Genomic DNA, 17,122 nt, shown 5'->3' on the forward strand with positions numbered 1-17,122 from the left:
TACTATGTTAACTAAACACTAACTTACCCAAGTTTTAAGTTCTGATTTTGAAAAGACACCTGTTTATTTTAACTGGAATTTGCTTATTTATTGGTCCGCCACTACTAATTTTAAAATCTTGAGAGAGCTGGGTCAAGGAGAAAATGACGTCAGACTCGCTAGTTTAAGAATGCAATGCCTGTGTACGCAGCTGAACTAATATGCATCACGGGAGTTTTGGGCTTTCAGACTTTTAAACCTGTGTTTTGCATATATAATAAATTGCGTTTACACACTGAAATTTTAAGCTAGTGAGTAAATGACATCATTTTCTCTAGATCTAACCCTCTGAGGTCCAGTCGGTCAGTTTTGAACAGGAGTAATGGTGGTCCATGAAATCCAAAACTTACACTCAAAATAAACAGCCTTTGGATAAAACTCAAAGCTAAAAATTTTGCCAGTTAGGTGTTAAGCGAACAAGCTTTCAAAATCTGAAGAAAAAAAGGAGATGATTTTTTGATCATAGTACCATTTTACGACCACAACAATATGAACTAATTACAAAATTATAACTTCTTGGAGATTATATAAAAGCAAAAAGAGTTAACCCATTAAAACTCCTTAACCACCTTCCATTGACAACTAAAATTGTCTAGCATTTGGGTTAACATGAGCAGTACTATCTAAAACATGAATAATTATGAAAGGCACATGAGACAAATAATATTAGGCTGGGCTACTGAAGAACAATATGGTATCAGTGTTATGTACTGAGCTTTAAGTTGCATATTTTGAAAAGAGGTCGCTGCCACCAATATGCCAAGAAAAGTATTATTGCAACATCAATGAGAGTAGGATTACATTCACCTTGATGAACTTTACTCATCAAGTTATGTGACAGCTATTAAATACCTCAAAAATTTCATCATCTTCAAGAGACTTTGCGCTGAACACAAGCGCATGGCTAAATCCATGAGACCTTACAGCGGTCATGTTTTTGTTTGCGAGACGGATGTTCTTGCCACAACAAGAGTGAAAACCACATTTTTCTTTACCTTAAGAAACAAAAGAAAAGTATAAAGAAAAAATAACAAGTGACCACCGTCAACAAAGTGGGAGGCACGGTGGCCGCATGGTTAGAGTGCTTGACTCCGGATCGAGTGGTCTGGGTTCGGGTCCTGGCCGGGGACATTGTGTTGTGTTCTTGGGCAAGACATTTTACTCCCACAGTTCCTCTCTCCACCCAGGTGTATAAATAGGTACTGGTGAAAATACTGGGGGTAACCCCGCGATGGACTAGCATCCCATCCAGGTAGGGGGGGGGGGGGGGGTATAAATACTCCTAGTTGCTTCATGCTACAGAAACCAGAGATAAGCACCCGGCCTGATGGCCCTCTCTAGGCTCGTAACAGACTTTACCTTTTTACCATAAACAAAAACCAAAACTGAAATACATATTACAACCAACAAAAAGTTTTTATTCTTATCTGCCGTTGCATACTTGTTCCATTCGTCGTGGCGGTAGATTCAGTCACAGCTTGTTGTTCCTCTGAAAGCTCAATCACTGGGGCTCCTTGATAGTCTTCATCATACACAGATATCTGAACACACTGACCATAAAGATCAATCATGGCATAGATACCTAAGAGAAAAGTTACTGTGACAATGATGATGATGACTCATTGCTGATTCAGATAACTTGGAGATGAGTGGCGAAGACAAATCGCAAAGCGGCGAGAAGAGAAAAATCTCTTCTTCTTGAATCTCACTTTCATGCAGACACCAGCTGTCAAACGCGTCAAATTGATAATTACAAAAGGGACCAATGGCAACTTAGCAATCACACGTCCCCTCTGTATTACCAATCAAACAAACCAATCAAATCGATTTACGTGTTTGTAAAAATATCAACCAATCCGAGCCTGAGGGTCAGATCCTGACCCTGGCGTCTGCATGAAAGTGAGATTCAAGTCCAAGGTAATCAGAGGTTTTGCTCTTTTCGCTGCTTTGCAATTTGTCTTCACCGCTCCCTCGCTGCCCAAGAAAATCCTCTCGGACCAGGGTACGTAATTAGATGCACACCGGTTTCAATAAGCGTCAAGAAGTGTCCCCTTGGTCTTTTCTTTAACGTCACTTGTGTCTCGGATAACACTAACCTTTACCCCAAGGGGCCATGTTGTGTTGGATGTCAAAATACTGGGCATGCATTACTGGACATTAGTCGATCACTTGACCAGTACGGAAAGGCTTTTCATTCAGGTTACTAAATAACCTTTTCATTAAATGGCAAACAATTAAAGGAAAAGGGCTTTCCCTCTTTGATTGTGCACCATTCAGGAGCAAATCAAAAGTCAACAGTGCTAAATAATGTAACAAAGAGAGTATGCACGCTTGTCAGCTAGTCTCAATTTAAAAATACAAGGTAAGATTTGGTGTAACAGTCTGCCTTTCATATGTACACACTGTACTAGCAATGGCTGCCTGAGGTGCCTTTCTTTGACGCCCTGTGATCTAACACCACAAAATTATGCATTGAAGAGCAAGGACTTAATGAGTAAATATTAAATTAAACATAACATTGCATCACCTGATGGTACCCCTGTTGCTGCCACACCGCAATCCTGCCCATTGACAAAGAAATGCAGTGTCCCATCTGATTTGCGCATTATTCCAAGACGCGACCCCTCCTCTAGGTTATCTAGATCACAGGCATACCCACTCATGATAGTGGCACCATTCTGTAGCACAGACGAACCAGACACCATCCATGACCCGCTGTCCAGGTCGGTCATAGTGCATGGAAATTGCAGTTGGTCGGGTGGGGTTGTACATATTCCTGCATATATAAGATAAATATCTCTCAGTTCCACAGGGCTCCAAAGGGTGCCATCAGCAGAGGTTTCAGCCACTAAGGGTGTATCCGATTGGGAAATTCTGATTTAGACCTTAAAATCTGGATCATCAGATTTCCAATCAAACACAAAATCTGAAGACAGATTTTGTCACAGATTTCACTAACTGGAGATCCATGTTAGGAAGTACTTATTAAATTAGTGAAATCCACGTCAAAATCCGTTTTCAGACTTTGCGTTAGATTAGAAATCCAAAAATCCAGATTTAAGATCTAAATCCGGCTTTCCCAACCAAACGCACCCTAATTAAAACAACAGCTGATCCCTTTTTGTCTCCAGTTCTAAAGCTTGCTCCCACATAATTTACTTTTATCTTCCTGGCCCAGACATTTGAAGGATGGATAACTTTGTGGATCAGTTACTAACCAAAGTTTAAATAAGTGCAAACTATTTGCGCACATAACTGCAAATATGCAAACCCTAAACACGTAAAAGTATTTAAAGGTGTGCACAAAAACTGTAGCAAACGTTTGAGGTGAAGTATATTTTATCCTCTGGATAGTGACTTATCCAGTGGATAAAGTTATGCAGCTTTGAACAAATGGGACCTGGACTATTGGGAAAGGCAACGAGATCCACTCAGAATAATACTGCGGCCTTGTATGGCTTATTCTAACCATAACCTTGCAGAGCATTTATTGGAGAGGTATTTAGACAGCTGTACTGTACAGGCAATATTGCTCAGTCAAGAGTTTATAGGACTTTTGCATCAAAGATCATGGGATCATACTCTGCAGGGTCTTAAAATAATAAGTAGAGAGTGCTGTCATCTGCATAATTATGTTTAGACTTTCAAGTCTTCTTGTGTGAGGATATAAACTGTTGCTCCTGATTGACATAATTATAACCCTGTGGGGTTACTTAGCATGAGAGGTCGACTCTAAGAAAGAATAATCTAGTAAATAGGATCCTGCTTGACAAGACTGAAAAAAGTTGTGTATTTGAAGTGCGGGTTATAGACAAAAGATTGAAGTGATCCTCGCCAAATTTAATTAAGCAATGGTCTCTGAATAATTATATTATATTATTGTCCAGCTTAGTGCGAGGATGGCTTCAATCTTTCGATCTACAAGACTGTAATGCAGTGTTTTACAATCACATGATCCGAAGCCAAGCTTTTTGTAAACCCGTACAAAAAAAAAACAATGTTTACAAGAAATAGAGTTCATTTCCCCGAAGATTTTCAAGCGCCCTAACAAGGTGTTGTTTCTATATGTGCCAGGGACAAAACAAATTAAGGTTAATGGCTGTTAACAACTATGTTTTGCATGCAGTCATAATTTGTTTAACAAACAACTGCACAACTACCAGAATGAATTCTAATATCCAAAGCAATGCTATGCCAACACAAAACAAGGATAGTTTGATAAAAAATGTCTGAAGTGGTGTTGCATAAACTTAAAATACCTTCTTAAGTTTTCAATGCCGAGACATCTTCAAATTTAATCTTCCTCCAAGGTTTACACCTACGCAATCTTACCACACAGATGCCTAAAGATGGAGGATTTCCCTTCCAGGATCATTTAATTACTAAATTTTGCAATTTTGATTCCTGACCAAAACAGTTTCCCTTGACAACAAGCCAAATTTTAAAACAAGAGGTATCTTATCACTGGACAATGGATGATGTCAGATTAATTATGTCCCCAAAAAATACAGGAAGTAAGAGGTAATTTGGCAGCCTTTTTGTAAATTCACAGTTTATAATAACAGCTTTTTATAGATGGTTTTCAATCAAGTGATGAGACTGCCATGTTGGTGTACAAAACAATTATAGCAAATAATTTTATGGCTCATGTTTTGCATTATAATAATAGAATCAAATTCCCAAAAGATGTTTTTCTCTATCGTTCTGTGTACCAACATGGCTGCTGTGATATAAGGTGAAAACCATCTATTAAGTTACAGCTGTATCTACTTGTAGCTGTTCCTAACCAGGTATTGATTGTAATAATTATTACTTTCTCATACGCATTTCTGGTGCAGCAGTCACCAAAGTACAATGTATTTAGTACCTGTACTCTCAAGGCCAACCGCCTGTCTTAACTGATAAATGACAACACAAGCCTGCAAGTACTTAACTCTTTGAAGTCAGTTAATTCTATTTGTAGACTAAACTCCCTTCGAAAAATTTTGGTGTATTATCCACTGAAATGCGAGCAGGCTCTCAGCGAAGTTGGAGGTGAGTGGCGAGGTTGTGAGATACAAGACCTGCCAGCGCACGAAACCAGCCAGAGAGTCAAATTTAGTTACTAGTTACTAAGCCTCCCAAGGTCATTTGCAAACTTGCTCCCAGCACCAAAATGAAGAGAAAAGAGCAGTGCTTTGATGCGAAAGCCTGCTCACAGGTTAGCTGAAATAAATCTAAGCTTGCTTCAAGTATTAAAGAGCTCTACTATGTCCAAGGCTATTACATACTGATCAATTCATTAACTCTTAGAACAGACCTGCTTCCATGGAGCCAGACCAGCGACTCACAAGTTTCTCGATAACAACTTCAAACATCTCATCATCATCAAGGGGTCTGTGACTCATCACAATTGCATTATTAAATTCGCACAAAGGATTAATCCGCACTGCACTGCGACAGTTAGCATTCACAGCCACTTGCCCGCCATGAAAGGGACTAAACTTGAAACACCTATTGCGTTCACTGTCTGGTAGACTTAAGTTTTGAAGGAGTATTGAGGAAGTTGACTCCACAGGTTGCCGTTCTTGAGCAATGATGACCACCTCAGAGACTTCTAAGGGAAAATCAATCAATTGTCATAATTTCAAAATGAAAATAAACAGGAAGAAGTTAGAACATCCACATTTTTCTCAGAAAATTTTTGATTCCCAAATGAGATTTTAAAGACCTTCAAAGCAATAACATTGAGCTACAGGGATTCTTAGGGGGCAGGGTAATTATAAATATTTTGGTTCATGTGCCTGGATGTTTCCTAGACCAGATTATCCAAATTGGTCTTCATAGCAAAACTACGAAGAGTTAGTTTTGAAATCAGGTACCAGTTGAAAGAAAATTGAAGCCAGTGCTACTGCATCAAATATCCTGATCACTGCTAATGGTAAACGACAATTCAAGGTTTTTTGACTTTTTAAACAAACATATTTTCTTGTCCTGCATGCACTTAATCAAATAAATGCAAATAATTTTTGATGACTTTCCCTAAAGGCACTAAATGCCACTTCATGTTCGAAGGCTAGGTGAAGCTAGCTAGATATACATGTAGGTGGTGTTAAGAATTAAAGAGACATTTTGTGATTTTCATCAAACTTAAGCATGCCTCAAATTGAGGGCCTTTTCTTAACATAAGTGTAACCACGATATTAAGCCACTTTTACCATTCATTGGGCAGACAATGTCAGCTCCTGTATTTTCTTCTGTTCCTGATGCAATAGTGACCTGAGTGCACTGACCAAACAAATCTACCACACCATACACATCAGCAGGAACAGCCGTCGCAGCACAACCAAGATCAGTGCCATTTACAAAGAAGTGTAATGACCCATCTCCTTTACGCATTACTCCAACGACGTCTCCTATCTGACAAGATATTAGGGAAATCAGGTCCAGCCTATTCTATTGGTACATCGGTCATTATAAATGCTAACTAAATGAAAAAATAACAATAATTTGGAAGTGCCATTTTCATGGACCTATTTCACACATTTGCTTTGTCCTAGTGCTAAACAGGAAATAAACATACAGTAGTAGTCCTAATAGAATCCACTCATTATTTTAATGAGCATACACAAGAGCCAATGCATGCATAAATTACAAGGCCATGGATTATTAATGAAATACCCAGGACACCAGCAAGCCACACAGCATCTCACTCGCTTCATAATTATTATCATGGCTCATTGAAAAGCACAATCAGCAGCTACATGTATATTTGTCAACAAAAACAAAAAATAAATGCATCCAAATACACTGTAGCCAACATTTCTGCTATCACATCCTGTGCAGACAATCTCCATGTTGAAACTGTAATATTTGGAAGTAATTAGCAATAACTGGATCAAAGTTATGTATCCAATCAAAGGACTGTATCAAGATCTCTGCACTTCAACTTAAGTCTGAGATGTCATTTGACAACCTCCAAATCAGACCCGACGCATTCTCAAGCCTTTGCAATAAATAGTTCTATCCTCAGAATCATCTCACAATGGAACTACTAGAGCCACATCCTCACTGTTAGTTTTGTATTGTTATGCCAAGATACTACCTTAATATCATCCAGTGTGGGTCCATACTCTTCAACCACTGTCACTCCATTGCACACCAGGCTTCCACCAGACATCATCCAAGTACCCGGTGGTTGCACATTTGTCATTGTAGAAGGAAAATCCAAGGTCTCTGGATCATGAGTGGTAACTCCTATTTCTATTGACCCGGCCCATTTGGTGACCTGTTTGTCTATACGCACTTCAAGAAGTTCATTGGGAGAAAGGCATCGGCTAGTTAGGACAACAGCATTGTTGAATTCTTCATTGGCTCTACGGCAAATGTCAAATACAACAATATAGAAATAGCATTATCGAAAGGGAATCATTGCTATGTACGTGTAACTACTGTAACTCAGGTATCAGTCAAGACTAAATTACACGCTAGACTGCAGAACAGTCGTATTTTTTGCGAACGCAAGCAACGTGGTAAATATTCGAACGAAAGGTCTTCACACACGAGGATTGCACTTACGGCGCTTTGTGCTTTCCGAAAAGGGTAGAAAACAACTGTTTTGCAGTCTAATTACAAGCTTGCCTGATACCTGACTGAGAAACAAAACTGTTAACAAATAAACGTCATTAGGAATTTTTTTTTGTTTGCATATATTTTTCCTGTTCTCTTGGGTGGAAACACTTTTTGATCACTGGACTTAATTGAAAACGATGAGTAGCATCTAAAGTTTTTAAAACTGGTTGTGAACGTCTCAAGCTACTGGCCATGATCCCTGTAAATACATTATTATTATTATTATTATTATTATTATTATTATTATTATTATTATTATTATTATTATAGTAACTATAATAATAATACTGTAAACGTCCATGTATAAGCCGCACTTTTTTTCACAAAATTGAAGCCATAAATCAAGGGTGCGGCTTATCCATGGATACATCTGTGTTTGGAGTTTTAAAAAACCTAATTAATATTCATACAACTTCTTAAGATCTCAGTAACGAAACATAAAAGAAACTGAGAGCATGTTGCTGTTGTTCATTGACTTTTTAATGAGTGGTGGCTCCTAAAGGAGACGTTTGTGTCTTCGAGTATTTATAGGCGAATCGTGCTCTCCAAGAGTTCTTTCAAGCGATTAATTTTCGCTTTACTCGAACAAGTAAACACCAACCTAAAAGGAATCTCCATTCCTCCACACAGCTGTTTGCAGTGACGTCTTCGGCCAGTCACTTCCACGCATATCTTTCCGCCACGTGCGATAAAATATCACAAAATTCGCGAGTACTCGCGAGGTAAATGGCCGACTGTTTCGTTGTCCTTGACCACCTTCTCGGCAAATTTGTCGACTGCATTATCAAGCTCCTGTTCTGCATGAATTTCTTCGCCTATTGCGAGTTTCCAAACATCTACATCATGATACCCAGGCCCTGGCCCAGACTCCTTCCCACATTTAAAGCTTGGCTACTAAGCACTCATTCGTATTTCAACTTTATGGTGAAACCTTCATTGCTTGTCCTTGTTGGTTTATAGCAATAGAACATTACTGGAATTTCAAACTTTATTGTACTACAATTTTTTCCAAAATCTGCACTTCTAAATTCGGGGTGCGGCTTATCTACGGATGCGGCTTATACATGGACGTTTACGGTAATAATAATGAGAAGACTGGTAAATGACTATACATCTATTTGATAATTGTTAACCCATTTTAACCCATTGATCCCTCGGAGTGCGACTTACTAGATTTTACTCTGTCTAACACCATACAATTTTACGTGTCAGTGGGGGGAGGGGGGGGGTGGGGGCTTTTGAGGTGTGAATGGGTTTAACAGAGAAACAGCCCAACTATGGATGAAAATGTGACCATGTGTTCATTGGTTACCTGTTGACCTCTTTGACTTAATTTAAGCAGATCTAGTTTTTTTTATGTTGACGGGGAGATTCTTGGAAAAAAACATCACATGCTCCTAACAAAAATGAGACCAAAGACTGTCCAATTATTACTACAGCTGTACATCAGATACTCTACAATTGAGTAATAAGACACTCAGCTGTGAGAGTAGGGCGATCAAACTAGGTTTAGTTGACAACCTAAACAAAAATAGTTAATATATTAAATAGAGGGAAAAAATTTACACCTGAAAATACCTGGCAATACCTACAGAGCTGTAATCAAGAATGTCCCTTGCCCCCTACTGAAGCCGAAGGTCACAAAAAATATAGTTATTTGAAAAATAACTTTGTTTCAAAGCATACCTTGGCCTATGAGCGCTTCGAAGTCCGTTAAATAAGGACACAGATGTACCACAGCGGGGATGAAAGACCAATGGATTTCTTGGTGAATTGATTACAGTTTCATCTGCAGCAAAATTGATACTTTCAAGGCTGTTGCCTAACAGGAGCCCGGTACCCTGGGGCTCCCAAAGAATAGCTCTGGGCGCCTTACTTTTTCACAGCAACACCTTTCACTTCATATGTTGGGCTCCTAAGTTCTCAGCGTTTAGCTCTGAGGGCCCCTTTAAAATTTTCTTAGGCAGCAGCCTTGACTTTATTCAACACTATTCCTTCACTACTGTTCAAAGCATCGCCAATTTGAAACACTGAATGTTGAACTGAAGGTTTATTTACAATGAATCAGCATCATCACAGACCCTAAACTTAGCAATAATTGTTTGTAATGGTATCTCTGTCAATATCCTTTCTTTTCTTACACAAGTTGTAATCCAAACTAGGCAGCGCTGTCATCCACTGAAGTATGGGGACTTGAGATTGCCCCCACCGACGTAATTACATACGACTCAGAGCTACTTTCAAAGTATAACAGACATCCCTAGCTGTGTGCTTCTTTGTGACAACTCAAAATCATAGTGAAATCCCTGACCAACAGTTTCAAATCCCTGGATCAGCACACAGGACTTTAAAATAACTGAGGAGAAAGTGCTGCCTTTGCAAATAGTTAGTTTTTCAAGTTTTCAAAGGAAAAGGACCATAAACCGTAAGGGGCTTTAAAAAACCCACACTTTATTTGAGAAGAGTATGGGATGGAGTCCCCAGTTGTGGCCGCCCCGTTTTCTCCAAAAGAATTGGCCGTCTTGGCATGATGTCACTGAAAAGGCTTAAGGTGTATAAATTATAGAGGCCACGTAAGAAGAAACAGTCACAATTCAAAAAAGGACTTTGCAAAGTGCTGGAACATATACATATTTATAGATATTCATATATACATGTAGATGCTACACTAATGCTATACTTTATACATACTATTAGACTCCACGATCTCTTCTTCCTGATCAGTTGTTCCGGAGACGATAGACACCCTTACGGTGGCACCATAGACATCCACAGCACCATAAACAACAGGAGGGAGATTGCTGACAGCCTCTCCTTGGTCTTCACCGTTAATAAAGAAATGAAGAGATCCGTGACTTTTCCTCATTATACCAATCTTGTCACCTGCCTTTGAAATGTGATCAGTGGATAAAGATAATACTTTACAAAAGTAGAACTCGCTTTCACAATGAGTTAAGAGGGCTGATTAACAATAAAATTCTGAATGCTTGGACACTTGAACCAACTGATAACCAATAAGAGATGATATCAAAGATTGAGTGAACTAATCAGAAAGCTGGCACGCAATATCCAAGATTGACAATTCAATGAAAATTTTTTTACAGTTTTTAAAACAAAACCTCTTACTAACCGAGTTCAAGGCCTGTACTTTAAGTTACAGACCAAGTTTTTCCGTTGATTTAGGGCCCAAGCATGGAGCACACAGGCCATAAATCAATAAGAAAAACAAGGAACCATACCTTACAGTATTGCCTGATTTGAAGCCAAGGGGGACTAGGTACATGTAAGGGTCCGACTGCCCCAAGGGAAACAATGTTCCCCTCGGCTTTGCCTCGAGGAACATTGAGGGTCTCGGGGAAACAAAACTCACTGTTTCCCATGGGGCCAGTCATTAAGTGTTTTGTTGTACCTTCCAACTCAAAATAGCATACACAGATTTTAACACGGAATTTGGCGCTGTTTCAAAGGTGCAGGACCTGATCACACGCGAGTCGAAAGTTCAAGCCATTGTTTCCCTTGGGAGTTAGCGAGATTTGTTCACCCTAGGGAGTTAGTGAGTTTTGACCCATGACACATTCTCCTCCAATTGGAAAACATATTTGAGTTGGGAGGTATGACAACAACTATTGATCCACATAGTCAGAAAAGGCACACCAAGCTTTACAAAATCCCCAAGTTTGGTGTTAATAGACCCAACATTAAGGAAGATACAGCCATTTAAAAACGGCAAAATTTACAAAGAAACGTACAATGTATGGCCAGACGGACACTGTGTCTGGCTGTCCAAACATTTCTTTGTTAATTTTGACATATTTAAATGGCTGTATCAGTCAAAATTTGGTGTCTGACATTTGCAGACTGCAGACTAACCCTAAATCACAATTATTGAAAGCTAACCGTCTTAAAACGGGTTCTTAGACTTCAAGAATGTTTAGCAGTGCTATTTGTAGGCAGTCTGCAGTCTGCAAAAATGTCAGACACCAGTCAAAATCAGCCTGATTAACAGGCTTTCTAACTACCACGAAAACCAACGATCTGTGGAATGGGTGGGAATTTATGTCTCTGCCCCGCCCACTTTTGCTCGTAAATAGTTCAAATTCTCAAGAGGTAATGGTAGAACTGAGTGTATATGGAAGGCTCTATAATCGTGGAAAAGCTCTCTGAGGAGACTTGAGGATGAAGATTATACAAGACATTATCGGAAAAGGTTTCTTTCTTTTATGTGAAAACGAAAGGCAGCATAAGCGCAAGGAAATTTGCTACATCTGGCCAATTAAAGGACTCGTTCCAGATTCCGCGTGTCTGGGCATTAATTTTGAACAAAATGGTTGATGCCGTGGTTAATTCATTGTGTTGTGTTCTTGGGCAAGACACTTTACTCTCACGGTGCCTCTCTCCACCCCGGTGTATAAATGGGTACCGGCGTAATGCTGGGGGTAACCCTGCGATGGACTAGCATCCCCCCCAGGGGGGAGTACAAATACTCCTAGTCGCTTCATGCTACAGAAACCGGAGATAAGCGCCGGCCTGATGAGCCTTCTGGCTCGTAAGCGGAGACTTTACCTTTTTTTACCTTGGTTAATTACGATGCATATGTCAACATTCATTTTCACTAAGTATAGCTACTTATGCTAGTGCTAGTGCTTGTGCTTGCGTCGCTAGTGAAAACCAGGCTTTAGCAATCACACTTGCCCACCTTCAGCGCCTCAAGGTTTATACTTGAGTAATCCCTTCTGGCTTCTTGGCTGTTCACAATGACCGTTCTTCCACTCAACATCCATGTTCCGGTTGACATGCTTGTCATGGTTGGAGGTAACACTATTTCTTCAGGATTGTGACTGGTGACTCCCACCTCGATAGAACCTGCCCACAATTCAGTGACAGATTCTATTTCGATCTTGAAAAATAATTCAAAATGTCAGCTATAAAGGTCAACACTGCAACCAGCTTGAAAATTAGACATAGTTTGATGCTTATAATCTTGTTTGGAGAAGTTTAACCCTTTCACTCCCAAGAGTGACACTTATAGATTTTACTCTGTCTAACATCAGACGATTTTACTCGTCAATGGGGAACCCCACGGGGATGAAAGGGTTAACAACAGCTAGATTCACTCAAAAACTACCGGCATGTCCCCATTAATTAACCCTTTCACTCCCAAGAGTGACACTTATAGATTTTACTCTGTCTAACACCAGACGATTTTACTCGTCAATGGGGAACCCCATGGGGATGAAAGGGTTAATGTTGATTGATAAGCCATTATGGTATTTCAATGGTAATGAAGTGAAATGAAAATTAATGACAAGGAGAGCCTTCTGTCAGTTGTTGTCCGTGGTTTTGTAACGTCGTTGCATGCTTCCCTCTGCTCAGTTTATTTACCCATAAGGAGCTTAGGAGTCGTAATTTGTTTAAAGACGCTCTATACCATAAAGGACAGACCACAACACTGGGAACTCCATGCCCTACTCTTTGGGAATAGTGTGTGGGTAAGTCTCAATCATGATTCGGAGATTGCAGTGTTTCACACTGGCCATCTGAAGAGAGGCAACAAAGGCCGCTTTCGCTGTTCAAGAGCTTTTAAGAGCAATCATGATAACTCTTCTTGGTTAAAAAAGGGTGTTGTTTTGGAACTCGCCCCAGTCCTTTCAAAAAAAATGATTGTTTTGAAGCTGAAATACCATTTATCATCATGTTGCGAAGAAATGAGCACGGTGACTCCCCATTTAAAATGGTTTTATTTACTCGTAATAGGTTCACAGAAAACATATTTTAAGGAGAAAAAAAGTTGGATAGTAGAAGTTGTAGTATTTACCTATGATGATGAAACTGCATTTGGAGCCTGACACTGAGTGCAAGGCAACGACTGTAGCGGTCCAATTTGCTCACATTTCTTTGGAAGATTGAGCAATTTGAGATCACTTTCTTAAAGACGACAAACAAGCAGGCTCAAGTTTTCAGTAATATTCAGTAGCTTTTGCTACATAACAACAATTTTTCTGGTTGATCAAGTTTCGAATGCTCCTTGCAAAATTTGGTAAAAAAACACTTAGAATAAAGGGCATACAGCGCAAAAACAAGCATGGTAACCCCATCTTTTTATCGCATTTTTTAACTGTCCTGTGTATGAATATCAATAATTACAGTACTGGCCGCAGGAATAGCAGCATTACACGCACGTATCATGCGCGTAAGTCCGCCATATTGCGCGCAATTTACACACAAATTACACGCGAGTAAGAAAATACACGAAAGCGAGTGTAAATAATTACACGCAAATTCTTCAAAGTGCATGTAAAATTTTACACGCAGAGTTTCGTGAAGTCATTCCAAAAATAAAAAGGTTGCGAGTCGGGTGATAAATCACTGCTGCTAAGTCGAAAATGTTATAAATTACAAGTAAAAGTAATGTTATACCACGATGACTTTCCCTTTCAATTTCTTTTTACCGCTCACCGCCTGTGAATGAGCACGTCACCGATCTATTTAAGGATCATACCTGATTTTTGTTTGCCTTTTTCAACCGCTCACTTGATCTGAGCAGAAGACCGAATTTTCTAGCTCCAACGGCTTATTACCTTTGCAGCCTTTGTGGTATAAAGAATTACTTAATACGCCTCGATACGCTGGATTTTTCTGTTTAACCAGAGAAAGTTTTCATATTGTTACGTGCGATTTTCGGAAAAACACCCAGGAACCTAACAAGCCTTACATACGATGAATATTGCTCACACAAGTTATTTAAAAAATACAAGCTAAAATCTTTATTATTTATTCACTTTGAATCTTGATTACAGCGATGTGAAATGCCTACACAATGAATTCTGGAGCCCTGGAAAAGTTTGCTTTTCTAAAGCCCGCGCCGGCAAGAGGGCATTGTGCAATGTCACGGCAAACACCGTAAAAAAAACAACATATCTTCGGTTCTACCGTGCATAATTCGCTGATTCAAACGGTAAAATGCTCTCCGTTAAAAGAAAAGATCTTCATTCAACGTTTGTAAGATACGTCGATAATATTAATTATGATTTTCTGATTTCCGTACAGGTCCCTACTTCATTATGCATGCAGAAGAAATTAATTATTCATTTGCGCTATTGTTTTGTAGAACAATACGTATACCCAAGAGAACCGAATATATACATGGGTAATTTGTACTTACGGGATGAATAAAAACGGATCTCATTTCTTCTCTCCCTCCCTCTCTCTTTTCTTTCCCTTCATCGCCCACACCGTTACTCGTTTTTGTCCCAGCTTTCCCCTTTCTCATTTCCAGATCCCGCTCGGCTTTTTCTGCCATTTTATCCCACGATATGTCACTCGCAGCTTGCCTTGAACTCCGACCCACTGTAAACCTCTGGATTACTTGTCCCTGTTCTTTACCACTGAGCTAACGTGTCAAGTTGCTAATTCACACCTTGAAAATGATATTTATTTTGAATTCTGGCTGACTATTTACATAACAATGATACGTAATTATATACACGTGCCACGCCGAGCACCTACAATCGAACTTACACTTGTAGGTTACCGTTAAGAGATCCCTGTTTTACTACTCTTGAAACAACCCATCCCTTTAATAATGCTAACCGTAACCCTAATTACGACTAAAGGCACTGTTTAGGCTTAAGGTTAGTCCCTGTGATAGTTTTAGGTTTTCCAGTATTGCTGTGAACTGTGACCTGCTTTTCCTTCATGCCCCGTGCGTGTGGCACACTTATAAGTTCACTGCGTGGAAGAGTATACCACGCTTTAAGTCTGATTGGTGCATCTTTCATGGGAAACTTCCATGCACGAGTTCATTGAATAAAATCGTTTCATATTTCCCTTCTTTTGAAGCAAACTTGTGTCTTCGTAAAAATCAAGATGGCTACCGAAGTAAAAGGGTCACAGCAATGGGAGATTTGATCATTTGGAAATTGCCCCTGCTTTATAGCCTTTCCAGAGTTGTGCATAGAGTGGTGCAAAGAAAACAATTTACTTTTGTCTTCCGCGTCCAAAACCTGTGTGAAAACGCAGTCAGTTGGCAAAGACAAAGTGCCGCATCGGGAGATGGATCTGTTTCGCGATGCTCAAGAAAAAACTGCAATGGATAGCCTTCAATCCGCCAGAAAAAATATTAATTTTCTGACCATAAACTTTCCTTGAAAAAATATCACCCCTAGCTACCTGTTGCCGGAAAGTTTACAACTGCCTACAAGACAAGGGCTAACATCATCTCACCGCAGTTAACCATCGCCTTAACTTCGTCGATGCAGACAAACGAGCCCACAGCAGGGCATTGAAAAGACATAATGGGGAGTGAAACGAAGTATGCCTCGTACGGGAACATCCATGGATCTCTACCAAAGCTATTTACTTGGAAGTATCATTGAGCATATTGCCGATCTCTACAAAGAGCGATAAATCGCAAAATCCCTCTAAATGCACCGTTCGTGATCCTAAATACAGGAAAGGAAGAAAATATACACTTTGTAGTGTCTCGGCGAATTTTTAAGCAGACAGGAAGAACAATTTCACGATAAAAAGAGCAGGTAGCCATTAAATTTCTTATGACAGTACTTTTATTTGGTTTGTTTGTTATGTTTGCGAATCTGAACCCTATTACAACGATTGCTTGAAACTCCACTTCTTGCGCTTATTCTAAAACTGAAAAATGGGTAAAATTGCAGGAAAAGTGCAGAAATTGCAGGAAAAACTGTTTGATTTTCCGTATTTCAGACAGAAGTTTTTGGACTTTTTTTAAGTCCATAGAGACTTAGAAAAAAAAAAACCTCTAAAAAGAAAGATCAAAGCACCACAGTCCCAAAGGACGTCTATTGTTATCGCTATTGTTTTCTTGAAACAAAGGAGTGTACGCATAATGAAGGAGGGACCTTTGCGGAAATCTTGCCCAGAGACCGAATGTGTCCGTAGCGTCACGCAAAGTCATGTTTACGAACTTAAACATGTGCGTTTTATTTACAGTAGTTCAGCTATATTATAAGTTTTACTTTGCTGTTGTTAAAATTTAATTCGGTCAGCCTACACCGTATTGCTGGGAGGGTATAATTTTTCACCAATTGCGTTATTATAAAAGCGAAAACAATCACAGGACAAGGATTCAAATTAGAAATATGCATTTACACGAAGCAGGACGTCAACAACACCCGCACATAAATACTACATGTAAATGTATATATATTTCGTTTCGTGAATATTGACATGTCGTATGCGATCGCTCGATCCGGTCCGCACAACGAACAAATTGAATGTTTAAATAAATGCAGCACAAGTTCTTTCGGTAATATGCCATGCTGTCAAACATTTCCATCGATCGTTCGCCCGTTACAGTTAAAACTTTTGATTTTTAATTGATTAAATAGGGAAACCGGATAAAGGTAATTTCACTTAGCGTGGTTTGAAATGAGAGCTAAGGATTTATTGACGGATAACGGCAGCAACCCGAAGATACTTGTAAAACACACGGGCA

The 17,122-nt window shown here is 39.4% G+C and overlaps 1 protein-coding gene across 1 annotated transcript in view; it reads right to left on the minus strand.

Annotated features, from left to right (window-relative positions):
* Positions 1-17,122, minus strand: part of LOC138051512 (neuralized-like protein 4) — a 40,477-nt gene that overhangs the window by 19,497 nt on the left and 3,858 nt on the right. The window contains 9 exon segments of the mRNA XM_068897730.1: positions 892-1,034; positions 1,481-1,621; positions 2,567-2,815; positions 5,339-5,635; positions 6,237-6,438; positions 7,124-7,394; positions 9,337-9,439; positions 10,342-10,537; positions 12,347-12,547. Of these exon segments, the coding sequence (XP_068753831.1) occupies positions 892-1,034; positions 1,481-1,621; positions 2,567-2,815; positions 5,339-5,635; positions 6,237-6,438; positions 7,124-7,394; positions 9,337-9,439; positions 10,342-10,537; positions 12,347-12,547 (1,803 nt within the window).

The sequence above is a fragment of the Montipora capricornis genome, chromosome 6, assembly GCF_036669925.1.
Source record: "Montipora capricornis isolate CH-2021 chromosome 6, ASM3666992v2, whole genome shotgun sequence".
In the NCBI taxonomy this organism is placed as follows: Eukaryota; Metazoa; Cnidaria; class Anthozoa; order Scleractinia; family Acroporidae; genus Montipora; species Montipora capricornis.